At 39.8% G+C, this 27,953-nt stretch overlaps 1 protein-coding gene across 1 annotated transcript; it reads right to left on the bottom strand.

The window, feature by feature from the left end:
* Positions 1-83: 83 nt before the first annotated feature.
* On the bottom strand, positions 84-26,975 carry PNISR (PNN interacting serine and arginine rich protein). The gene is made up of 12 exons (XM_058021340.1): positions 26,884-26,975; positions 14,644-14,762; positions 13,252-13,437; positions 11,245-11,471; positions 9,414-9,600; positions 8,959-9,149; positions 8,215-8,352; positions 7,090-7,189; positions 6,338-6,391; positions 4,900-5,070; positions 2,275-3,376; positions 84-2,036 (listed from the first exon to the last, which is right to left on the bottom strand). Exons 2-12 carry the CDS (start codon positions 14,729-14,731, stop codon positions 2,006-2,008), a joined length of 2,475 nt encoding a protein of 824 aa, XP_057877323.1. The 5' UTR covers positions 14,732-14,762; positions 26,884-26,975; the 3' UTR covers positions 84-2,005.
* Between the last annotated feature and the right edge of the window lie 978 nt (positions 26,976-27,953).

Raw genomic sequence — 27,953 nt, 5'->3', positions numbered from 1 at the left:
GAATTTAATGTATGTGATGCTGACAAGAGTACCAAGGTGTATGTAATTACTGAGTGATGAGTAAGATTTCTGAAACAGTTACATACAGAGATCGTATGCTCTTTTTATTGGCATACAGTCACTACCCATAGAAGTGCATTTGTGTCAAAAAAATAATTTTCATATTTACAGGAAGTGACAGAATTCCAGTTGTTGGCAGAGTATATAAAGCTTTTCATACACAATCTTGTTTATTATTAGACAGAATATAAAATCTGAACTGAAAATCAAATTCAATGCATCCTGGAAACTGTATTCCTCAACAGCTTTTCTTAAGCTTATTTCTAGTTTCTTTCTGTCTCTCACAAGATGTCCTTCTAGGACATCTGAACTGTTATGCTACCTACTTGCCAAAATTCCTCACTCTTACCCAGAGCCAAGAGTGTAGTGAGATTGGATCAGTACATCATTATTTATATTCCTACCAATGCAAGTAAAAGTTGTGTGTTGTAAATTAAGCCTTATTTTGCTAATAAATATGACTGCTTATTCTATATGAATGATATAATTGAGGGGGGTGTTATAATTTATAACTGATTATTTATCTCTAACAGTGTTTTGATAAACATGCATGTATTCACTAGCAATTAGCTTGCTTATTAAACACATAGTTAAAATGCATTTCTTTGCCCTGAAGCAGTTCATTTCTGCATCTTATTTATGAAAAAAATTACAGTGGAAAAAAGCTGCATAGCTGAATTTTGATGTAGTTAAATGGATTTATCTATTCATGAAGACATGCTTTCCAAGCTGCCTGTACCAGTACCATTTTTTCTTGAAAGATTGAGCCAATCAAAGAGAACTTACTTCAATGTTGAGCCTTTTACCTTTTCCACAACTGGTGTCATACCAGACCTTTCAGGCACAGATCTCTCCCTGAATTTATGTTCTTCTGTAACAGTCACTGGCCTAGAGTTGGGTATTGTCGGTTTGTTTTTTAACTTCTATTATTTCACACTCTTGTTTCTAATAGCAATAGTCAATTTCCTTAAGCAGGTAATCAGTGACCTCTTTCATTTTATGGTAATATTAAAATCAAAAATTTAGTGGCATTGCTAATACATCAGTGTATCAGCTTTACACGAGTCATAATTCTTGTGAACTAAGAACCACCTTCAATATTCACTATGCATTTAATGCATGTGCCAAAATGTAAAGTTAACCTATTGTCAGTTTCCCATGTGCACTGAGTGATGTTTATAAACATGCTCCATAAAAACATCTACAATTGTGAGATGTGTGTAATATGCCTGAACATCCAAAGATCTCTCTGAAAACTGGGTGAGGAATAGAGTTCCAGAGCTCAGCACTGCCACATGAGATCAGTTAATTGCACATATTCCTAATGGGGTTCAGTCTGTTTAAGTATAGTTTGTATTACAGTGACCCATATTTTACACAAACAGCATATAGTACCAGCTAGACCAAAAAAAAAAAGGGTTATTAAAAAATCTATTATACATAACTAAAGAAAAATAAGATGTCTTTTCTCTGTTCTTCCACACCCCCAATAAAGTAATCTTATAATGTCCATTGATTACAAGTGTTTCACGTTAAATCTTTTTCAAGTACTTTAAAAATCTGTTATACCAAAAAAGCTGCCTTTTTCTTTTTTTAAAGTACTTTCTACCATATACCACAAAATTCAGGTGCAAGAATTTTAAACAAAAAAATGAACTAAAGAGCTTTATTGACATCACAGTACATTCAATAGTAATTTTAAGAACATTACAGCTGAAAGAGAATGGCCTGTTTTATAGTCTTAATAAGCACTACCGTTCTTGAAAAAATGTAATACAAAGAAATCCTATTATTCTGAGCAGCATTTGGAAAAAATACACCTATTTACAAATAAAAAAAAGGATTCTGGTTTCACCTACATAGCCACAATGTGCCTCTATAATGAGACAAGCCTTTTATAACTCATGGAATTTTTAAACATCATAGCACTGGTGCCATAAATTCCTCAGCGTTTACGACGAAGAGGAGTTGTTGATCTGAAAAATAAAGGAAAAGGGGGAAAAAGTTAATTGGAAAAAATAAAAGACCCCCAAACCCACACACACTTTAGCCTTAGTAATTAATAGTTTTAAAAGATTTTCCAAAGTTACTTTTGCCTAAGACAAAGTTTAATAAATACCATACTTTATTAAAAAGGTTCATATGCCGTACACATGAAGACGAATATAAAAAAACTTTTTAAAAGTCAGACAAAGTACTTAAAAAGTATACTACCTTGATCGTGACTTAGACTTGTGTTTGCGGCTTGCCTTCTTACCAGACCTTTGAGATTTCTCCATGGAGCATGACCGAATATGCTTCGATTTCTTAGACTTCTTTTCTTTACTGCTTCCTGGTGATTCAGAACTACTCCTTGCACTAGATTCAGAGCCTGATCGTTTTTTGCTATCTTTGGTAGTAACTTTTTTGCTTTCTTGTCTGGAATCCTGTCTTATTATTTTCACACATATTGAATCACTGCGAGAGAAAGTTCTTTCGCTGTCTCTTTTTCTCTTTAATCTACTGTCATCATGATTGCCAGCCTTACTTTCTTTTTCCTCTTTTTTGGGCTTATCTTTTCTTTTTTCCTGATCTCTCTCCCTTTCTCTGTTCTTTTTTTTGTCTTTATCTACACCTCCACCCTGCTCCTTCTTCCTTTCTTGATCTTTACCCTCACTTTTATGTTTGTGCCTATTTCCAGTAGGGCTCCTACGCTGCTCCTCGGCTTTACGCCGGTCCCTGCTCCTGCTGCGGCTCGCGCGGTTGGCTCGCCGGTCTCGGGAGCGGCTGCCGCTCCTCCGCCTATCCCAGCTTCTCTCTCTCGAAGGACTGCGATTTCTCCGCCGCTCCCCCCTTTCAGCGCTGCGATTTCTACTAGATCTTCTCCTTTCCCTTATTTTCTCCCTGCTCCTACTCCTCTCCCTCCTGTTCCTGTGGGAGTAACTCCTGCTCCTACTGCGCCTAACTTTATGGGACGGCGTCCTACTGCGGCTGTGTCTCTTCTTCCTCTTGGGAGAGGAAGAACGTGAAGTGCTGCGACTGCTACCTGAGCTAGTGCTGTACGAAGAACTGGACACTGTGCTGCTACTGCTGCTGCTCCTGCTATTGCTGCTGCTGCTGCCACTGCTAGAGCTCCTCGACCCACTCCTTCCTGTCCTCTCTTTACCCTCTTTCTTGAGTTCTACATCAGGAGCGACTGCATTTGGAGATCTCTTCTTTTCATGAACCATATCTGCTTCAATTTCTTTTGCCTCCTGTGATGCTAAGTTACTATTCTGTTCTTTGTTGGTAAATTCATTCATCTCTTTTGAAACTTTTTCATTTTGTAGCTTTTCTTCTAAAAAAAGAAGTACACAGGAAATAAAATGCAATTAATTTCGAGCAGTATGTCAGTAATTTCCACACTATTACATTGACAAAATCAAGTTTCCAAGCACCTCTCATAATACTTAAAATTAAAACACTGCCACTATACCAACTACTTAACAAACCACTCTCTTTTCTTATAATTCTAGAAAAGTTGTCCTCTTGGTTTAGTAGAGCCCAGTCATTTTAGTTATTATATTAGTCATTAATGTTATTCCATGTTTTAATGGCTTAAGATGAAGTTCTCAAACAAACATCCTGGAACACCAGAAGTCCCAAAATTATCTACACAAAAGACTTTTTCCTTTTGCAACCTTTCTGCACACCTGGTTCTCCCTTTCTGCTTCCTACAAGACTCCTCATCAATACAGCAGAAAGTACTGATGCTTCTTGCCTTTCTTAGAGCCCCATTCATCTGGGTTTGAGGATTACTGTCTGGTCTGAAGAAGCTGTATTTCTCACATAGTGAGACCCTCAGAGCATTTTTCAGAGGTTTCCAAAATAAAAATTATTTTTATTTAATCTAGGATTCTTTGCATCACTGCCAACCTAATCTCCCCATTTTAAATTAAATCCAGAAAAAATAACTGACATACATTTTTTGCCTTAAAATGGGCTTTTGATGTGGGCCATAATTTCTTGAATTAATTTAGGGAATAAAACTGCATCCAGAAATCCAGAGTGGTCCAAATGGCAGCTAATGGTCAAATTTAACCCAGAAAACAATTCCAGCTGGTCCCTAAGTTATTAGGCAATACAGGCTAGTGTATATTAGATAATGCTGTATTGTCCATTAGAAATCTTCCACCTTTCCAAAACACTGCTACAAATGAGACTCTGCACTAGCATTCTTCAGTATTATGGACATACAGAATCAGCTGCTTTACACCCTGGTTTTGCATTTCTGCAAATAGTCTCACGGAGATGTCTCCACACTGACATCTGGCTTCCTGCACTAGGAGACAGAGGTCACAGGCACCACTCAGACACTCTCCATATGGCTGTGCTTTTATGCATACATCTTCCAACACTCAAAGAGAGACAGGACTATTAAGAAAACCAAAAGTTTGGCCAGTCCAGCCTTTCATTAAGGGCTCCGTATGTCTTATTTTCAGGCTTTTAAATAAAAAGTTAAAGGAGGAAACCATCAATTTGAAGTTCTATCATAACAGCACTTTCTCCTCCAGCCTGTGAACTTGGTTCATGACTTCTTAACACTGCATCCATCTTGAGACAGCTCTTCAGCACTGGGATCAAATGTGCTACCATTTTGGCCTACATTACTTGTACAAAAGGACAACCTTACCTTGTATGGAGAAGCAGAAGAAAATCACAAGGTTTTTGGTTTTTTAATTTGAATTAAAAATCCATTATTTAAAAATTTAGTTTCAGATTTTTTTTTGCTTAAAACATGTTTCTTTGCCATCAATTTACATACACTAAGTAGTAAACTCCCTATACAGTGGCACAGTAAGAAGACATCCTATGGTTTACCTTCTAGCTGTTTTTCTAGTAGTAGTTGCTGTTCTCTCTCTTTTCTCCAAAACGCTTCCTGTTTTTGCCTTATTCTGTGCCGTAATTCCTCATCATCAGTATCAGATGATTCAGAGCCTCTGTCACTCCTCTCATCTTCACTGTCTCCTGATCCATAACCACCCAGTCCACCTGCGTGCATAAAGTCCAGTCTATCACGAGGAAAGATTAAGCTTTGTTCTTAATACTTCTGTGAGGCAAAGAGGAGAGTAACACTGCCCTTCCTTCACTTCCTTGTCTCTGAAGAAGTCACTTTATTCTGGTAAGTGCCAGTGCTGTTTGCCAGTGTGTTCAAGGGCCCCGTATCTGCTTTGATGGTCACTGTCTGCTTCTACTCCTTCTGGAACAGCTTGTTTATTTTCAGCAAGCAACCACTGTGACCATGGTACTTTTTCCATTGTATGGAAAGGCAAAAAAGCTGCCTGTGGAGAGTGTAACAGTGCCTGCCTCTGTATCAGCAACAGGACAGAAAATGCCTGGGATCTTTCCCAGAAGACATCTCAGCTGCCTCCAAAGTCCAAGGCTACAGAAATTCTGAATGCCATATCAATTTTTTCCATATGATTTAGAAAACATTGCACTTTGACAGGTATGGAGATGGAATAGAAACAGACTTTCTTCTCCCCCAGAGATATTTAACTACTGGACTGATAAGGATAAAGTCAGTTTAAACATGACATGGATTTCTTTCAGTCTGAGGTCCTTAGGATCTTTACTGAGTTAGTTTTGAAACATGAATACTTGTGATGATAACATTTAATCTAATTCATCAATATTCCATGTAATGAACACATAACTGATCACTGACACTGCTGTAGTACATTTTAGATGATAAAAGTCATGTTGGAAATCTCTTGCAGTTGTGTCTCAAGCTGGAATTTCAATCTCTCTTTCCTGTGTTGTTTCTGGCAGTATATGATTTGGGAGCCTTTGTGTTTATGTAGCTTCTCAATAAAATAATAATTACAAAGATTATAATATTTTTATTTATAGACTTTCACATTACTCTTCTATCAACTTTCCCCTCTGGTTCATATGGATCAAAACAGAAGAAAAGTATGAAATAGTATTCCTTTCTTTGAAGGCTGCAGTGTGCTTCTGAAACTATCATATTTTGACAAGTAAATTTATCTAAAATTTTTACATATTTTCAAAATTAGGGCAAGATTCTCATAAACTAAATCATACTGCCTAGTCCTTTACTCCAGCAACTATCCCACTTATATATCAGTAGGACCACCTGTGGAACAAACAAAGGTGCTGATAATGATAAAGTTATCAGAAAGTGACCCATACTCCCAGGCAATTAAAATCTAGTTTCAAAATGCAATTTCTAGAAATGCAAGGCAAAAGTGAAACTCCCCCTTTAAGCCCTCTCAAAAATAAGGAACATACTTACCGAGTCCAGTGAGGGAAGCCAGTGCACTGGACTGTGCCAGCTGTTTTGCAGGAGCTTTGTATCACATCAACAACAGGAACAACATGTTAACACAAATAGCCACGATTTCATAGTCATGAGTCTATGGTATTGTTAAATCTACTACTATTGCTGTTCTTTGGAGGGAGAGAAGAAACATTAAAAACGCATCATCCATTTAAAACCACTTCTAGATTTTCTGACCATGAAGATTTAGAATTTAACTGCAAATTAACAATGAACAGAAAAAACCCAAATATATACTCATAATTCACTTTCAGCATCTGCACATAATTTTCAACTTCAGTAGTTACATACTTAGATTAACTCTGTTATGTTAAAATAATCTGTTCTGTAAGTACAATACATGTTAAGAGCAAAAGCAAATTAATTACTAATTGAGGACTCAAAGTTCATCTCTTTTCACTTCTGAACAGCTTTGAGATAAAGATGATAGTAGTAAGGAACAGCTACAACTCAAGAGTCATTGACACACAGGTACCATTTTAACTGAAATGAATTGTATGAAAAAAATGGAATAACTCAAGTAACTCACAATACACTGCACAGGACAACAGTACATGATTACTGGATTTGAACTCTACCAAGTTGGATGCATTATACTGGAATTGTTCTTGAGGGAGAACTATGGAGGTTAAATGTTCTAAAGACATGCAAATACAGAATTTTTGCAGAAGAAACTAAAAAGAAAAAACCTCCCAAACCCTGCATACCTTTAGTTGCTTTACGGTGGACATCTTTGGCCACATAATAGATTTCTTCATTTGTGACATCTAAGAGAATCTCTGTCAGCAGCATTTTTGTCAGCATCATCTGAAGAAAATTGCACATACAATTAAAGGCCAAAATATCTTGAATAAATTCTGCATTCAAATTATATCCATACAGCTTCACTTCTTTTGATGACTATGAAAGTCATCTCCTGCACATTTTATTTAATAACTTCTTTCAAAGGACATGACTAAAAAACCAAGAAAAGATTGAAGCTGTTTAAATGTGACCTGATTTCACAACTCTGAAGTTTCTATTTTGACTGTGAACTGTGTCTGCATGTATTGCAAATAGCTATCCAGGCACTGATCTTAATGTCTAAAATTATTATAACAATGAATATCTAAATCAGCAATGTACTTAGACTGATTCCAATTATTCTTTCACAAAATAAAGAGCACTTTTCTGACTGGTATGCTGCCTGTAAAGACCATCAGCGGTTCCTTATGCAGCATTTTATGATTACATATTTTCTACAAATATTGAAAAAAAATTTGAGGTGGTAGCTAGTTCTCCAAGTCGTTTATGTCTGGCCACATGCTCTACAAAAATATATTCATCAAACTTAGTAGAATTCAGGGCCTTAATTAATAAGAATTCACAAGAGTGAAGGTTGTGCAGACAGAGTGAAACTATTGGTGATCTAGGATTTAGGGTTGTAGCACTTCCTTGCAAGAATACATTTCTTAAATACCCTTTTATAGGAACAGAGGCTGAAACACAGATTTGAAATGGGTGCACTTAATCACTAAAAGTCTTCAGAAATTTGTGAAGAACCTACAATTAGTAAAGATCAATGTAAAGATTTTAGTCATTACATTCTTTCACTATTGTGCTAAATATGAATTACATAACTGATATCCTTGTTTCTATAGGAAAGACAGCATTATGAACAGATGCAAATATAACCCTATATGAACCCTGCAAATATAACAGATGCAAATATAACAATGCATACTGCACCTCTGTTGACAGCATTGGGCATAGAACAAGTGATTTACTTTGATATGCCTGAAAAGTATGAGCAGTTAAACAGAAATACTTAGTGAGAACTACATTATTAATACCATTTGATACTCCTTTTCTTCTTCTGTCATTTCTGGTTCACTTTGCTCCTCTTGAGGAGCTGGGGATGGACTCCTGCTGATTTTCCCAACACTTACAGCTTCTGTGTTTTCAGCATCTTCATCTTCCTCATCACTGTCCTACAAGTACAGTATCATACACTTCAGGAAAAATTTAAATATCAAGCTCCTTAGTTTCTATTTTTAATAGTCAGCTTCATTTACTTTGTACTGAAATCTGTATTACAAGTTATCATAAAACTATTTATTTTCTCCTTTCCTAAAAGACATGCAGGTACATGTACCTACACAAGCTAAGAAAATACTTAGTTGTCAGTTCCCTGCCAGACATATACTTTGGACTACAGAAAATATAACTGCTAAAATGAAGGCAATGCAAGGTTGCCTAAATTGGCTCAGTTTAGCAAATACAGGTATCTGAATATTTTCAGCTGCTGACTTGCATTTCTGACTTTCAAAGGCTCTGTACATTCCAAAAGGGAAAAAAAAGTCCAATTTCATCCTTGTTTCTTTGCTATTACAGAACAAATTATATACTTCTACCTCTTAGCCATTAAAATCTTCAAAACATCAAGTAATTATCAACAGAGCAGCAGCTTAACCTTACTTTAAAAAACAAAACCAACGTGGTAACCAGGAACACAGAGTCTCTCCTTCTAAGAGACTAAAAAGTTGATACCTTTCAGGAAATACAAATCTGAGCAAAAAAAAACCCCTTATACTTACAAATTTACTTCTCTGAGGTAACCGTGGGCCATCCCCTTCTTCAGCCTCCTCACTTTCCTTTTTCTCTTTTTTAGACATCTGTGAACGTTGCTGCTCCATTCTCTCTTTTTCCAATTTTTTCTGTTTTTCTCTTTCCATCTTTTCCAGGCCCTCACGAATCCAGGCAGGCAGAGTTCTACGCTTCACAGCATCTACATAAAGCAAGGTTTACAGTTTTGCAAGATGAGAAAACTTCCCCCCACAAAAAGGAATAAAAATATGCCCCAAAATAAAGAAGCAAACCCCCTATCCCCATCAAAACAAGTCCCATATCTGATTGTGGGGAAAAACATTTATAACTGCTTTTTCTTTCCCTGCTCTTTTACTTGCTATTAAAAAGAAAAAGGTCTTCAAATTTTGCAATTCCTTATAAAATACAGCTTTTAATTTTTCATTAAGGAGTGGTTAACATGTACCAATCTGGGGAGGCTCCTGCTTCACAGGCATGGTGATAGGTGACCGCTGTCGATCTCTGAATGAGGGTCTTTCCCTTCGGTTCTGAGTAGGTGCAGGAGGTGCTGGAGGACCTGGTGGCCCTGGTGGTCCTGGCTGCCAATAAGGTGGGTGAAATCCACCTTGAGGTGGACCAAAAGCAGCCCCATGCTGAAAGAGTAATGCAGTTTATTTTTCTTCACATGGTAACACTAAATGCAGCATGTGAGCAAGTCGGTCTACAAAAATCCATGCAAGTAGGAATCCATGATTTCTATGCTACTCTTTTACTGTGGTTCCCAAGAAACAAGTTTCTTTTAAATATTTAATGACTAAACTTAGACTTAAGCAAGGATACTTAACAAACCTGAAAGGGCTTCAACCAATCTCCTTTCACATTGTGCTAAACATTAAGCTCTATAATCACCATCTATCTCCATCAGTTCCATGCCAGCTTAGCATCAGAGCATGCAGTTAAATAAAGAGTGTACAAAACTAAGATTTAAAAGTCTAGCTATGTTAGCAGTCTTTTAACTACAGCATGAGAACAAAAAAAGACCAGCCTTTTATTACATAAGAATTTTGCACTATGTACTTTCCAGTAATCCTTCACAGGTCTTATTAATATGATTAAAATATTAAATGCATAATATGCAATTTTAGTACAGATTATGGGTTCTGGGCAACCTCTATACAACCCAAAAATCACAAGTCTTGAGGCATATATGAGGAGTTTTTTATTTTAATATTTACTGCCCAGAAATGCTAAATGAAACTATTTAAGAAGAGAGTGTACAGGAAATAGAGTACAGTATCAAATATTCCACTGAGTATTTAAGTGACTAGCACTAAGGCACTACAATTTCAGGCTAAGCATCCCTCTTTCATTCAATGCCAAACAGGTTTTCTGTAGTATTTAGAGAAGCTAATTGTAAGAGTTTGTCCCATGACAATAAACAAAAATTATAATAAACTCACATATTGGAAAATTATTAGTTCCCTATTTAACAGCGCTGTTCAACAAGAGAATTGTAAGAGGAAAAATAATCTAGAAGATAAAAAATAGCCTAGAAGATAACAAAAAATTTCTGCCCATCTTCCCATGTATTTGTTTATGAATAGGAGGTAGGTTTTTAGACAGCTAGTTTGTCATTTACATCAGGAGTTCTGAAGAAAAATACTGAAAATAGAGGGAAGATACAAAACTTCTTTGTGTTTAAAGGTCTGTCTAATGTACCCTGCTATTATTAGCAACAAAACCACCTACATGTTTATTATACTATACAACTTATATGCCAGAATGAAGAAAAAAGTGGATATGGATTTTTTTTTTTTTAGAAATACCATTGTTTATTCAAAGAATCTCAGTAGATAGATATGGAAAAGATCAATGGATCATCCAGTCTATCTCCCTGCAAATACAGGACTGTTTCCTGTGGTACATTATCTAGCATATTTAAGCATATATTTCTAAATTTATTTTTTTTTCTTCTCATCTTTTTTGTTTTTTTTTAAACACAAAGCTACATAATGTTAATTTATATACTGGAACACAGTGATTCATTTTAATACTGCAGACAACAGCCATTTCTTATTAATACTGTAGAAAAATAAAACCCTTTGGCCTCTGAAGAGAACTGAGAACTTTAAAGTATCTTCTGTCAAGTGTTTGGTTAAAATGTATCTTAGCAGATAACAGATTCTGTAGATGTTGGCAGAACTGTAGAGTGAAAGCCGCCGCTAGATGATATTAGAGGAACACATCCATGGGAGGGACTCTGCGCGCCTACACTACTAAAGCAACAAGTGTTTCACCTGATAGTCAAACTGGTTCACTGGCCCCATTGCAAAGTTATCGGGAGGTGCCCCAAAGTTGTGATTGTTCTGGTTAAACATGTGCCTGTTGTCAGGAGTAAATTCCCCACTGTCCTGGCTGTTGCTGTCTTCCGACGGAGGAACAATTTCCATTTGACCTGGGGGGGTTGGAGCCATCCACTGCTGATCTGGAGGTGGGTGAGGGGGCTGGTGAGGCATTCCCCATTCTGTTCAGGAGTCAGAATACAATTCGATACCAAGTTAGTATCATTTATGTGAGTCACCAATCACTCAGTGTTCTTGCATTTATCACAAGGTTCCTCAAAGCATCACAGATGATAAAGCAAGGAAGAATCATCCATCTGAAGACTATATTATACTGTCTCAATAATTTCTTCAGCTAAACAAAGGAAATACAAATAGCTATAGCTGAACTTAAACATGCAGTTGGGGGACAGAATTGGACAGGTACAGACATCCTCTAAATTTGTTTTTATAAATTTCTAGTAATACTGAGTTCACCACAAGACTTATAAATTGCTTGAACTTAAAAAACTCCTCCTTCTCTACATCAATTTTGAAACCAAGGAGCAATTTTACTATTTTGCATAATAGACTTGAAATACCTACTATGGAAGGAAAATGGTGTTGGTAAGCAGCACAACCACTGAAACCAGTGAAACCTGTGCCTTAAAGTCTTGAGTCCTGATAACGGATGATTTCTTGGATTGCCCAATATCTAGCACAGGTTCCAGAATAAGCTACAGTCATAAGCCCTGAAACATAGGTTACAATTGGCTAACAGAGTGAAAAGGAATGAATTAATAGCTCGTGTGGCCATAATTTTTGACTGACTCCTTAAAAAGATAAAAATTATGTGCACTATATAGATACTTATAGACCATAACAGAGCTGCCTTATAATTCTCACCAGTAACAGAATTAGGATCTAGCCTCTCATGTTAATTCCTACCTTCCTTCCAGTCCTTCAGAACATTTTTCTAATTTTTACTGTCCTTCCCATCTGTATCATAATTGCATCTATTACTGTAGCAACTAAAAAGTGCTATTATAGCTTTTCTATTTCTGTGAAAATTTCTCCTTACTGTACAAAAATACAGCTAGAATACACTCTGCCATGTAGAAAAGTTAAAAATTCTCACATGTGCCTACAGTAACTTGTAGCCTAGTGCAGGTAGGTGAAACCTGATGGCTACCTCCCTTTTATTACACACATATAAGATCTACCAATAACATATTAAGCCTACTTATATTAAATGTTGCATTTCAATACATTTGGACACTGAAAACTGGGAGTGTTATTCTGTCAACCACTAACAAAATCAAGTACGAAGTGCAGTTTTCCCCAAAACAACCTAGGACATGCACATAGGCCCACTATGCTGCTCATACACTTCAAGTTGCATTACAGTATAGTGGCATAACCCAGCTTTCAGAAAACCATTTCAGAAAAATTCTTAGCGGAAAATAACCCATTTCTATCCCATTCTTATTACCAGTGGTGTCTTGTGAAATTTTAAAAAGAAAATTAATTTTTGGGAAAAAATAAAGTTTGGAGGAAGTAAAAAATACAGAAAATAATCAATACCAACAGAAGAGCACAATCACCTTTAACTTACAATGACTGAAAAATGCTGACAATCAGATACCTAAGATAAAAGGATAAATCCTAAGTATATGAAACACAATAAACCCATATTTTTCACACGGACTTTTGCTGATCTTCCTTTTTAAAGATTTTTTGACATGTAAAGCCAGCATCAGTTATACTGTGACCTCATTCTACACTTCAAGATCATGCCAGAAGCAGGTATTACACTACAGGAGAGGCAACAGTAGCTCTCTGAGTAGGAGCTGTGATTTATTAATCAACTGGTAGTTTCGCATTTTGAAGCCTGAGGGACAGGGCATGTTCGCACCAAAAAAATCTGACAAGAATAAAATGAAAAAACATGAAAAAAAGGAATGAACAGCAAGGGAAACAAACCTGGCTGCCACATTCTGTTGAAATTGGGATCCCCCTGAAAATTATTATGGTTGTTTGGACCAGACTCTATTCCTGAAATGTCCTGTCCGTTTGGCATCATTCCTTGTTGTTCCACCACGTTCTGTTGCCCTGAGGCTTCTCGCTGAGCAATCCATGCTTGAGCTAATGCAGCCCAGTCAATCTGGCCTAAAATAAACAGAGGAAGTTAAAGAGGTTAGAACTCACATGTCTGAAGTTCAACACTGTTTCTCAATTACATGTCTTATTGCTCAAGATAAATGGGCAATATTTACCTTCAGCAAGCACTGTGAGCACCATTTAAACTTATTCACAGTGTACAGTAAAAAAAACAAAGCAAATGTCAGTGTACACACTTGCTGAAGTACAGTTTCTCTGCATATGTTCAAAGGCAGATCATTTTACATTAGCACTGAATGAGTGGTAGTAATGCACTTTTTTATATGTGAGCTAATTTTGACATCAGAAATTAATATACATATCCTTATACTATAAATTCATGAAGATTTGAGAGTAAAAAAGATATAGTTGGAAAATTATTCTTCAATGTAATAACCCTTGCCAGATATTATGTTACAGTTCTCTCTCCCATTCTTTTTCTTTACTGCCATTCCTATCAGTAAACAAATAAATTGCACTCTCAGATAAGAACACTAGTATGTCTTCTGCTTATTATCAAATTAGGAAAACCTTCCAGTAAATTTAACAGAAATTAAAGTGACAGTAAAAACTGTGTGCCTGATCACTTTGCATTAGTATTAAATACACACCTGCACTTTCATCCATTTCTCTATTTCTCTTGATATTATGAATTGTTGCCATCACATTCTCAATTTAAGGTATATTATGTTCTACTCTTTAAAGCACTTGGTGGTTTTGGTGGGGGAAAAAAATTCAAACAAGAGATGATGATTATCACCGCTGTAGCCTAAATCAAGAATTGCATTGGTCTTCCAGTGAGATTTCTTTCTGTATATACAATCTGCATTAATACTTCTGCCACACAGGTACTGAATAAAAAAGCATATTCTCTCAAACAAAGGATTTAGCTTGGCTAAAGAACTGACAGGGATACATGTCTAGTAACAGAGGTCTAAATGTTGATCTGTATGATAAAATGGTGGTAAGATAAAATGGTGGTAAATTGTGTAGGATAACTCAGGTTTCTTGCTTGTATTTGCGTATTATATATTAACTGTGTGAAAACATTTGTATGAACCTTTGTATGTTTTCTAGTTCAGAAAAGCATCATAAATGTATTCTCTTGAGAGCAGCTACAAAGGCAACTATGAGTCATACTCTGTCACGAAGATTCAAAAATTTCAATGACAACACATGAAAAGAATGAATCCACAAAGCTTTCTATATACTTACTTGGATCTTGCTGGTGCTGAAATGACTGCATCCACTGCTGTTGGTTCAAAGGCCATTGCTGCCAAGGTTGTCCACCTTGATCCCACATCTTTTAAGTCTTTATATAGTCTATATTTCAACTAAAAATAATAGTTGTATGTTTAAATAGATGCCCATGAAATATCACATAACTGAAACTTACATAACTGCAGATATAGTTAAGCCTTGCAAAGCAAGCTGAAGCAATGCTGGCTTAATATTTTAAGCTGGAGGAAATGGTTCATCCTTTTGGAGTAATATCTGAAATATTACTATAAGATTTCAAGAGTCTAGTATGATTTCTCTGTATTTTCACAAAGAAATTAACTACCAAATGATGTTCAAGGAGAGATATGACAAGTTTGTACGACAAGATCTCAACTGGCAATAAATGCAATTTAAAGCAAGTCAAAATATAAAAGGCATGATTGGTATCTTTGCCTGCTTCTTAGGGAAAAGATGTGTATTTCTTCAAACAAGTGTCATGCAAGGCTGTTAAGCAAGACAAAAGTCACCAAATGGTAAAACACATTGTTAATGATTGCACAGGAGAACTGCACAGGTACAAGACAGTGCCCGCATGCATGTTATGCATTGTACAGACTCTTTTTAACTTCTAAATATAACCTTCAAATCTGAGAAAGATAAATAAATATGACCACACAATTACCACATTGCCCCTTAAAATCCTGAGAAACAATTTTTGCTGTGCTGTATATATCCTCACTGAGCAGGCAGCAGCAGAGCTCCACAGCCTGCTTGCAGTGCAGCTGCAGGGCCAGCTCTGGGTGAACGTGCTGAGGCACAGCAGTGCAGGCAGGCGTGCCCCAATGGCACACAGCTCCTCACAGTCATCTGTACCTCCAGCACACACCTAACCTGCCACACATGAGAGCAGCCACCTGCACTGCTCCAAACAGCTTCTCCAAAAACAAAGACTAGACACAGTTCTGGGAACACTTCACTCCAGAAGCTGTTCCCAAAAACCAGTATGGTAAGAATGCACTGAGTGTGACCCCCTCTGCCCTACCCAATCTTTTAAGAACTTCTCAACAGGCTTTTCACTCAATGAATATATCCTCATGGAATTTAACATACAACCCCTGAGTTCACACTGTTCAAACATCAAGCCTGTAGGTAGTTTCAAACACTCCAAACTTAAAAGAAAGAGAAAGATTCATTCCCTGAGGTCACAGGAGCAGCGTACAGGACCCAGCCGTGGCTCACAGCCAAGTGCAATACAGAAGAGATGAATAGAGCCTCTCTGCTTTAGAGCAAACCAGCTCAAAGCAGCCAGTGCCGCTTGGGTGGCCAGCCAGGAGCAGCCCCAGTGGCCCTGAGGGAGCAGGACACACACCCCACAGAGAGAGCCTGCTCTCTGGAGTGGCACCTGCTCACAAAGGCATCCTGAGCTCGCCAGCTCACACAGGGACTGCATGACGGCACGGGCAGAGAGCCTCACTCCACAAAAGTGCACCACCAAGAGCTGCACTCAACATCAGAGGCACTGGGCCAAGTAGAGATGAACACAAACTTGTATTTTGCATACTTCTGTCAAATGAAATCCTTTATCTGAAAAACTGTGGATCACCTTTGTTTTGAAATCATTTACTGTCAACACTGTACAAACATTACACCTGTGGCTCTGAAACCTTCAGCTGCATTTTGGGGGCAGGGGCTTCAAACAAGACCATATCAACTTTGGCAACAGGGGGAGTATTGGGCAAAACCTATCTAATACTTTATTATTTTCACTACCTTTTCTTGCCAAACTAAGTATGGAGGCTTTTTCCCATTTCATGAATACTTTTATGCTATCCAAACCTTTAATAATTGAAGACACCGCCCTTTCTCTTGTCTCTTTCTTTTCACAATTTTATCTGTACCTAGGAAATTAACTTTTTTATACCAGCTGAGTGTATGGGGTGGCTACTAATGCAGTTATTGCAACATTTTAACTGATCCCTTAAATTAGCTCTCCAGGTATTCCTAGACACATATATCATACACTAGATATGAGGAACTAACTGCAAATACTATTTTCACCCTAAAGAAAACTGTAAGTAAATGTTTTTTCCTTCCCTCAGTTCATCTTTTCATCCAGAATAAAGATTCTTTCAAATGTCAAAATAAATTTGTTTACATATTAAAAGTTCCAAGAATTGGGGTTTCAGACTGCCACTGCAGTGCACAGCCTCATGGTACCGCTCCCTTTGTTTGCAGCTGTTAAATCCCACTAGCACTAATCAACATGGATTTCACTAACTCTGGTAGCATTTTTTTACCTCAATACATAGTATGTTGCAACAAGTGTGTGGAATTACACTAAAACTCAGCAAAAGGTTGGTTTTTTTCACTAATAAGACTGCTTTGCATATAATTGAACGCAAAAAATTACACATTTAAATACCAATTTCTCTCATCAAAATGTAACAATATTAAGACCACTTCTACAAATGCAACTAAATTGGAACCTCCTACACAGTTTTTACGTGGTAGGATTAGATGAGATTTATTTTTACTGGACTTGTTCTATCTCTGTCCTAAAATCTTCAGCATTACAGATTTTTTTAAACATGTTCCAGCTAACACAATTATATATTTATTTCTCAATTGAAATGGACACTTAGTATTCTGCCTTTTTTTTTTCTTTACTCTCAGGCCTTGATCCTCACTATGGACAAACTGAAGCACTTGTTTTGATCATTAATAAGGTCTAAGACAACAAATGCCTCCACATCTCAGTAAAACCTGCCCTCAAGACAATAACTGCCTTATTATTTTACAGGGTATTCAAATAAATCTTGTAGGAAAGATACATTACCTTGCAGCCCTGTACCAAGGGGCACCTGAAATGGTGACCAAGGGACAGAGCAGTGCCCTCAGAGAGCAGCAGCAATCATTCACTGATGGCTGCCCCATCAGCAGGTTGCTGTGCCCTAGGACAGCGAGGCCAAGCCCACACTCCTGCAGGAAGGGGTGCTGCAGGACCCCCCATGTCCCACTGCAGACCAGCACTGGCCCAGGCCACCCCACACTCCCCGGGTGCTTCCAGGCATGCCCCAGGTGCTGCATGGAGCTGGGACCCCAAGGCAGTCCCAGCTGTCCAGCCCAGTTTGGAAGGTCACAGGCTCTCCCTCAGTGCCAGCTGGCTGCAGGGCAGAATAAAAAGCACTGTTGGGTTTTAGCTGTTAGCACTGATCTGCTGATCCACTGCTCTGCAACGTAATATGGCCCACTCTTCAACTTGCCCGAGAGAGGTTATTTCATCTTATTACTTCTATTCTGGGGAGAGAAATCAGGTGGGGAAGTGCACAGCAATAGGTCAAGGCATGGAGCTGGGTTCTATTTTGATGCACAACATTATGACAAGACAGCAACAACAGTGCCAAACCCTGAAGAACTTCAACATTTGATTAATTCAATTTATGCCACTCAGAACAAACTAATTTAAAATCACTGCTATTTGAAGCAGCTAATTTTCGTTTGTGAACTGTATTTGAAAGCTTGGTTTCAACCAGAAAGTCATGGTTTGTAACATCTTAATTCTGTACTGCATTTATACTTCTACGGTTTTCCTGAAGAAATGTCAATTTTCATAGGTTGGTAACTATAAAATATGCTGGCTTTCAAGCACACAGCTTTATTACCAAATTCAGTGTAAAAAACATTCATTACTAATCAGAACTACGTACTACAGAAACACTTAAGCAGTGACATCACCTTTTTTATGCAACCATACATGTAGAAGCCTTTTTCCAAATATAATGTGAAAACTGTCCAAAACGATTTTTTATTTATTTCAACACATCTTCCTTATTGAGCAATGTTTGCTTTACAGAAACACAAACTGGATATGGAAGGAATAAAATTTGCACCTTAAAATGTTTATAGAAGTAATATTAACATATACAGGCTAAAAGAGAAGGTCATATTCAAAATTTTTAATATTGAAGACTAAATGTATGGCTCAGAGCCATTGAACAGAAGAGGTTACTTGTAGCACCTCTCTTTTTATGGTCACCTGGAACAGCAGGACATTGTCATTTTCTGGGAAACAGACTCCCCTGTTTTTTAGTTCTCCATTTATTTTCCTGCATTTTCTCCCAGTTTTCACTAACTGGTACAAGGTAAACATGAAAAAGACACTTGATAAAATTTTTTTATCTACTACAGGGAGGCTACAGGCATTTAAAAATGGTTCATTGTCTTAAAAAATTATTTTGCTAAGCACTTCAGTGTCTAATAATTCCATCTGCTTTCAAGTTTCAGAGGCCAACCCCAACCTGGTTTTAGCTCCTCATTTGCAGCTGTCATGTTCTAAGAGGTAACTAAAACAAGCACGTTTGCTATTTGATGCTACTCTTTTTTACATAAAGGCATTGAAACTTTGTATTCTGCTTGTGAAACTTTACTGAGTATGAAAGGACTCTTCAACAGAATCTCAAGATTGTCCTGCCAGACATCGCTGACGGTTTCCTTCTTAGTGATATTTTAAAGGTGTCAAAAATCAAACCAGATCAAGTCAAGTCATACAGTAATGAACAAACGAGATGTGAGTTACCAAAACAACACTTTTGAACCTGAGTCCATAAACAGAAAAGGGCACAAACTACTTCACGAAGAACTCACAAAACACAGTGGAGAAAATGTAGCCTGTTAGCAGTAATTTTAAAAGTACTGCAAGGCATTCAACTTCTATACCAAGGCAGGGGAGGAGGAAACAAACCCAAAATCAACAAACAATGCCTCTCACCCACTAAACCAGAAACTTACAGGCTTGAAACAACTGGAACCTCTTGTACTAATGTATATGACAAAAAACAACCTGAGACACAAGTAGTAATTAATAATGGAGAAAAGAGACTCAAAATCCTGTGCTACTAACTAAAATCTGCACTGACAAAATTAACTTTGGATGCTGCCACACAAATACTAAACAAGTTTTTATTTCTTACAAGTTCCCAAATCAGCATCATCTGAAAGAAAGGCTTCACCTAATACAATGAACAGCTCAATTTCCCACCAGGGATCTAAGGCCAAACACAGCAGAGCATCCAAATGACAGTGAAACAAACTTTATTTCCTACTGAAGTTGGAGGGGAGGGAGATGAATATTGGCTAAAACTAACTCAGTTCAAAGGTTAGCAAGACAGTAACAGAGGGGTGCTTCAACTGAGCAGTCTCATTAAGACATACTGGTTCTGACATTACTAGTACAGGTGACGATACAACAGGTTTGAAAAGCAACAGGCTTAAAGAATGGATCCATTTTGTAGGCACCTACTTACAAAGGAAAATGCAGATACTATGCCTCCTTCACAATGATGGGTTAAGGTTCTCTTACTTAGCTGTTCTACCCTCCAATTCAATTGGACATAGCCTTTTTTTCTCTCCTCTCTCTCTAGCATACACACACAAATAAACAAAAGAACATTTATTGGTGCCTCAAGAGCTGTTCCCTGATGTCAGATCACAGAACAGGAACCTGAATCTATTAAAAATCTGTTTACCAAGGAAGAAACAGAAGCCAATTCAGGATTGCTTTTGTTTTATACAGAAGCACAATCACATGAGCCGAGCACCCCATCAGCTCACATTTAATCTCAGTTACACATATTTAACAGATTATGGAAAGTTCACAAGATATCTGAAAATGCTGCAGGAGTTCTTAAGAGCAAACATGTTCTGAATTATGTTCTTTCACATGTTGGGTTTTTTCTTTTTAAATTTCTATTCAAAGGCTGGACTAGAATCTGCTGAAGTCTTATTAAAGCAAACTACTGGTAGGAAAATGTGCAACCCTTGACAGGACTGCTGGTGAGGGCTCCACTGCTGATGATGAAAGCTGAGACAGCAATATAGACAGGACTTACCTCGACCACCATCAACCTCTGAGAGCCAACAGCACTCAGAAACATTTAAATGTGGTGTCAAACTCTCTACCACTGTATTTAAACTAACTTTTCTTTGTGTAAAGACAAAGAGCATATTTTTAAAGGCACCTTTCCACTCCCATGCTTGATTGTAACATGCAAATTACTACAACTACAAATTACACCTCAATGTTAACCTGTTCTTTCAGGGAAAAAAGGCATCTCCTTCACCCTATTTGTTAGCATAATAAGGTATTTTCCAACATAGTTGTATGATGTGTCTAGACACCCCACACACTGAAATTACACATTTAGAAGGTACTTACCAGTAAACAGTCCCGAGTGTTAATTCACAAGCTCTACTCTGGGAGACTCCCCCAAGCACTTCCCACAAAACACAGTATCCTGAAGCAAATTACTATTTCCACACCAACAGGGAGCAGAGCACGGTTTCCTGAGAACTTGCCAATGGCACAGTGCTGAGTGAAGGCCCTTGATGTCAAAGGTGGGGCCATCTTTTAGACAAGGCCACCAACAGAACTTGAGCAGTAACAGGCTCACTCAGGTTCCTTGGACAACCCTACCTAGGCAGTTTCATAATGTAAACTCCTAAAATCCACTCCCAGTTCAACAGCACTTGTGCAGAGCTAACTGTGCTCTGACCTCTCAACACTGGAGGAATCTTATGGAGCAAGGCTCAGTCTTGGAAATGTCAAAAGACAAAGCCTGCTCGTCACCCTGGAGCCTTATGACATTGGCTGCAGCAGAACTGAAAAATACCAAGAAACTTCCCCTGGAAAGATAAGCAGGATCTGTCCCCATACAAACTTTAATACAGCTAATGGATAAACTGAATTGCTCCAATTCATGCAGCCAGTCCAAGATGAGAAGCACAGAGAGCTAGGAAGTTAGCTCAGCTCCAGAAAGGCATCAGGAAGATAACTAACCACACCAAGCTGTCCTGATGAGTGCATCTTGTACACACTTTCTTGGTCTTTCTAAGTAACTCCCATCACTCTGCCAATCTGCTTCTTCCTAATACCAATGTTACACACCATCCTAACCATGCAGAACACCTTAGAGCTCAACAGCTTCTGCATCAGATACTGAATGGCTTGCCAGGAAATCCATGAAAGTGAAATGTCTTACAAATGAGGAAAGAAGTCATCTTGGGAATAAAATCAAGGATTTGTTAGAAGCTAGACTATCTCAACTCCAAGAAATCAGGAGACAACCTAGGAGTCAAGCTGTCACTAGAAGGAGAGTGGCACACACCTTCTGCTGTGTCCTGAGCTGAAGAGTTTAAGGTTAGGAATTCCTACATGAGACATCAATTTCATTGGACCTGATCTTCAGGGCACACCCTGGTGGTTTATTCAACCCTGTAGACAGGCAGACTAAGGATTCTGGAACCTACAGAGCCCACAGCCAGAAATCAAGAGCCTTCTGATGCTGAGGGGAGGCTGTTGCATCACTTTTCTGATCATGCTACTCATCTTTCCTGAAGAGCAGGCCAATATATGACACAAGATGGCCTGACAAGTTTTATTTGCAAATTAAACTCTTAACACACAGCTGCAGAGTTTTTCTGGTGACTAAAGATTTGGCCTGCAGGCATTCCAAACAGGCATGGCATTTAGCAAAGAAATATCCATCATCTAATTGAACAAGGAAGCTGAAAGAACAGGCCATCGTGCATACTTGGAGAATCCCTACACAGCTGCTCTTTGTACCTCAGGGTTCAGAGATGTTCCACATCCTCTGAGGTAACCTGACAGTGCAGCCATGACTTTTTGACTATATTTAGGTCTATACATTTGAAGGGAAAACCCCAAGAGGTAGGAGTCCTGGTTTGAAACAAACTGCAATTACTGGTTTTGAAACACACAAAGGCACATTAGTCTCTGATGTTCCCTGTAGAACCTAGGCTACAGAAGTCATTCACAACACATCTTGAGAAGGATCTCAAAAGCATCACATACTCTGTGGGCAGAGTTTCTTTATCTCATATAGATTTAGGCTCTGAAGGTGAACCTAAAGGAAACTGGAGATGTTTCAGGAGCAGAGCTCCTTGAAATCCAGTCTGATTTCTTGATCTTTCATGTGGATGCCTTATTTTAATGTAAGGCTTTTACCTTTCATTCAAGGGAGCTAACACTGACTCTGTGAAGTTTTAGCACAGTGACTGAAAGCTCATGATGAGTATCCATGATGAATTCTGTGGAACTGCTCAGTTGCAAGCAGGATAAACCTAATCCTACATTCACCACACCAGGCTCAGGGCAGTTAGTAGAGACAGGAACAAGGCCAATTCCTCCAAGAGTTCAAACTGAGCAAGTGTTGCTGCAGAGCTGTTTCTCCCCTCACTTTCCTCCCACTGTGCTATTGCTTCAACAGGGCCATGGCAGCAAAGACATCACTGATGAGGTTGGAAGGACTAGTGGATAAATCCTCTGGGGGTACAGTACCAACAGCTCACATAGCCCTCCCAAGGAATTAGAAAGAGCAGCTCATCCATGGTATCATCAATATCCAACCACACGGGAATCCAAAGTCAGTAATGGACACACATGGTACAAACTTCAGAGATGTCTGTTTCAAAGTGCTCCCAACTGGAAGGAAATGTAAACCGAGCACTTCTTCCATGACTGTGCCACTGCAATAAAAGATACTTTTCTGTGAGAATTTGTACAAAAGAGGTGCAACTGAAAAGAATTGCAAATGAAAAATAGCTTTGCATACCCAAAGGAGCTCCCCCACCAAGAGGAAAAATTTAATGCAGAAAGGGTGTGACAAGAATTATCATTAGGTGGGGGTCTTAGCACAGGAGACCCAGGTAAGACAGAACCCTTCTGCAGTTAAAAGGATGTGGGAGTCTGGAAAAGGGCTGTATCCTGTGCACCCACACAGGAACAAACCCTGCAAGTTACTACAGAGGGGCTGCAGACACATTCACTCAGAGTCAGAACAAATGCATTCCATCACTCAGACAAAAACATACCAGCTTTCATTTTACTTGGGAGAATTAATATTTACTACTGTATTATACTCAGCTGTTGTTTAGAAAATCAAGTATTTATGGTGTGTTTTAAGTCTGCAATAAATCAGAAAAGTTACAGTAACTGTCTTGCCTACTACTCTGTTTCACTCACTGCACTTTCACTTGGCCAAGCACTTCTATCCATCAGGTAGGGCACCACCCTAAGCTGCTCCCAGCATTTCATGCCCAGACACCACGCATCTTTCCTCCTCTTGAGAGCCAGAAGCTATCTATACCTTTGTGCCTGCTGGGATCTGTTAGCATGATAAGTCAAAAAACATGTAAAATCTTCCAGCTCACTTATAGCTGTGTATCACTAAAATTTGCTCCACTGCATTTTTTAACATCAGACCTGTTCTTTCTCAGGCTGAAGAACAGAGGCTTTTCAAATGTGTAACCAAGATCCAAAATACAGAATCAGAAAAAGAACTGATGAAAACAGCTTGCTCAGGATCCATGAAGTTTTCCCAGAACCTGGTTCACACATCAGTATGTCTGACTAATATTTACAATGCTAACAAGATGAAGCAGCATGAACAAAGGTCGAATTTAAAAAAAAACTAAAAGGAAAATAAAAAAAAGTACTGTGAAATCTTCTTCAGGGAGTCACTCCAGCAGTACAGCTTCCAAGGTCTGTCAATCCAAACTTACATCCACATATCCACTGAGCTGAACACAACTCTTTTTTAAAAGAGCAAAAGGACCAGATATTGGCATCCAGGTACCATTTACTTATTTTTTCTACTTCTAAGACATGAAGATAAATACATTATTTGATTATCATATAGTACCAAAACAAAATCACCGCTAGAACATTTACTACCACAGAAATATTATCATAACTTAGGCAGTTTAAGTCAAAACTGTGCTGAGTTTGGGGGGAAAAAATGTCCAATCTGATTATTTTTTTTTAATGTATCATTCCACTGAAAATCCTGATGCAGGATTTTCAATCAGCCCTGTAACACAGCATTATTTTTTTTTCTGAAGTGAATGGTCCATCTACAGCTTCCTCTGCAATGAACATGCTCTGCTCAAAAATTAACAATGCAAATAACTAAATAAACAACTACTCCTCACTACTCATGAACAGACATTAACCTCAATGATAAATACAATTATCACTTAATAAGGAATCAGCTAGTGATGAAAGCAAGAAGACTTTAATAAAACCTACCCAAAATATTATTTGTCACCAAAAACAGACTCAGAACCACCACATACCTCAGTCACAAAAAGAAGCGAGACTGGACGCTCCTGTTCCCATTGAATCTTTACATAATCCTGCACTTAACTAAAAATCAAACATGGTTATAACTCCACTCTACCACTACACCTTATAAGGTGAGCTAACCACTAAAAAATTGTGGAACTGTGCTAAATTTGTGGACTCTTAAGCCCTACAAGACCCCTGAGCCCAAAGTGCAGAAAGCATTCTTATCAGAGCAGGAGTTTGCATGTGATATGGGACAAAGGAAGCCTTGTCATGGCCCAACAGCAGAGATGACACAAGGTTTGCTGCTGCACCAAACAAATTAAAAACCAGGAGCTTGTCAGTCAGCAATCCTAGCAGTTTGTGCCTGGACAAAGCAGAGACTTTCAGTTCCCCTCTGTTCTACAGTCAGGGGAGCTGCAGCTGCATCTGTCACCCCCATCAGAGCCATCTTTAGTGCAGCTGCATCCCAGAAAGGGGTTTCCTACTCCTGCCAACAGTACAGGTGTTGGCTGGACTGCACTGGTACTTGTAACCCTGTCTTTGGAAAATGATGTTGGAATACTGTGTGCTGGTGGACAAGCTTTATGCTTGAAGACCACCATTCCCCCTCTCTGAAAGGTGGCTGACTGTGCCTCAAAACAAAGGGCAACCCTTTAGGGCAACTCTTGTTTCCTGTACCCCACACCTTCCAACAGATTGTTTGCTTGAAAACATTCACAGGTGTCAACTACAAGAGAAGAAATGAACAACAACCAAGGTGGCTGAACAATCTCCATTATCATTTGTTACAGAAACTTGGGAAATTTCTGCTGGGGTAGCATATCACAGAATTATCCAACGGTTTGGGTTGGAAGGGACGTTTGAAGACCATCTAGTTCAACATTCTGCATGAAATGATGTTGCTGAAGGTTCTGTCCAACCTAATCTTGGACACTTCCAATCATGCAGCTTCACTACGAAATGTATTTCACAGCTTCTCCATCCTTATCATTAAAAAATTCTTCCTGATGTTCAGTCTAAATCTATATTTCAGTTTAATACTGTTGTCCCTCACCCAGAGCCCTGGTAACAAACCTTTTACCATCTTTTTCATGCACAAAAGTACCTTTGATTCCCTTTAGGTACTGAAAGCCCACAACAAGGTCTCCCTGGAGCCTTCTCTTTTCCAGGCTGAACAATCCCAGCTCTCTTTGCCTGTCTTCACAGAAGAGTGGTTCCAGCCCTTGGACCACTTTTGTGTCTCCATCCTTAACCATAAAGCCTAGCACACCCATTAAAATTCACTTCAACAACTTTGTGGGCTTACCTAATGAAGTACAGAGAAACTGCAGCGATAAGTGCTGAAAGCAAAAAGACTTTCAAACCCATGATCTGCTTGAGAATCCATTTAAAAACACCCTGCGTTTGCCAAGCTACTGGTGCAGGTATCTCGCAAATGCCGCTGTGTGAATTTCAGTTCTCTGGAGCCCTCCAGTGGAACGAACTCATAGGAGCGGCCCCGAAAGCCGTGAAACAGCACAAATACCCCAGGAATACATTTCATTGCGGGAGCCAGGCTGCTGACACAGCCAAGCACGGAATCCCAGCGCACACGTCGCTTCCCTAACTGGGTTACGGGCCAGCCCGGGCACACGCCGCGCCCCGCGGAACCAGGGCTCCGGCCCGGCCGCAGCATCCCGGCCCCGCCGGCTCGCGCCCGGCACCGGCCTCTCCCGGGGCATGCGCACTGCCGGCACCGGGCCCGTCCCCACCGGGGACCCCCGCGGGGGGGCGGGCGGGACGGAGGGGGGGTCCCGGGGGTCCCCAACGCCCCCCCCAACGCCCCCACCGCGCATGCGCGGCGCGCCGCCCCCCCCCCGGACGGGCAGCGGGGGAGGGCGAGCGGCTCTCGGCTCGTCCCTTCTCGTCCTGGCCGCCGGTTTCCGCTGTCGGCGCCGCCGGTTCCTCACGCCCGGCGAGCAGCTGCTGCCGCCACCACCGCGGCGCGCGGCGCCCTCCCGGTTCGACTCGGAGCGCAGGGGAAGAGCGGGTCAGCGACACCCGCCGGCCCCCCGGGAGCGCTGGCGAGCGCAGCCCGCCCCGCTACTTACGCGCTCCCCCGCCTCCCGCCGCCGGTGCCGCCGCTCCGCGGCCGCGCTGCCCCCGCTATCACTCCTCGTCTTCACGGACAAGACAATATGGCGCCCGCTAGCGCTCACCCGGAAGTGAAAGGCGTCACGGTGCTGACCCTCGCCTGGCACATTCGGGCGCTGCCTCCACCATCTTTGCTGAGGGCGGCGCTTCCCGCTCCCCTCGGCGCTTCCGCAGCGCCAGCGCCCCCCCCCGCCGCCGCCATCTTTGCTGCGGGCAGCCCCCGCGGCGGGACGGGGAGGCGGGGACGGCTCCGGGCCGGGAACGAGCGGGGAGAACCGAGCGGGATTCCCATTCCCGCCTGCGATAGTGTCAGGAGGCCCGTGGGAGGCGCATTAGCTCCGCAGCTCCACGGGTAACTTGTAGTCGGAGTGTGATCCGTGCTTCCAGTACGGAGTCGGCATGAAGAAGTTCATAGAGCTGCATGAAGTTTATAAAGCCGCATTAAGAAGTTTATAATGCTGGTTGCTACGCCTGTAAGTGGTGTAAGTATGTAAGTGGACAGGCTCTGGGCAGTGGCCCTACACTGAAATACACAATAACTTCTGTGCTGCACAGCTACAGAGTGTGAGCGTTCAAAGCCAGGCCAGGGTATGGCTGTAAGGACAATTCTCCAAGTAGCTTCTTCTGAATATCCAAATTAACTTCTGTGACTTCTACCTGGAAATTTTCCTTTTATTTTAAGGCATGAAGAAAAAAAAAAATCACCTGCAGTAACCAGCTCTTCTTGTATCGACCCTGGGATGATTCCGCAGGCAGGGACTGGGTAATTGCATTCCTTTGTGTGGAGCAGAGGTTTCCATTAGCTGGCACATTGCTTACGGCTGGGATCGCTGCTTCCCTTCCCTCAGCGTCACGGATGTAAATGCCTAAAACACCCACAGTCTCTGATCATTGCATAAAGTGATATTAATATTCACACGGAGTAACAGAATTGACTCGTATAAATCTAGAGAAAATTCAAGAAACTTTTGTTATGATTGTCAGTGCCAGTTAGGCTACATTTTAGTGTTGGCTGAAGCATTCTAGA

Source organism: Melospiza georgiana, chromosome 3 (genome assembly GCF_028018845.1).
Source record: "Melospiza georgiana isolate bMelGeo1 chromosome 3, bMelGeo1.pri, whole genome shotgun sequence".
NCBI classification, from domain to species: Eukaryota; Metazoa; Chordata; class Aves; order Passeriformes; family Passerellidae; genus Melospiza; species Melospiza georgiana.
This window is presented reverse-complemented; position numbering and strand designations above follow the sequence as displayed.

What these genes read in the sequence shown, in the direction of transcription:
- PNISR (XM_058021340.1), bottom strand. Translation starts at nt 14,731, where the DNA reads ATGTGGGATCAAGGTGGACAACCTTGGCAGCAATGGCCTTTGAACCAA. An exon ending in AAGAAAAGGAGTATCAAATG is followed by an intron (nt 7,190 to 8,214) that starts GTATTAATAATG and finishes AATTTTCTTCAG; the next exon opens with ATGATGCTGACAAAAATGCT. An exon ending in GGCTTCCCTCACTGGACTCG is followed by an intron (nt 5,071 to 6,337) that starts GTAAGTATGTTC and finishes TTATGCACGCAG; the next exon opens with GTGGACTGGGTGGTTATGGA.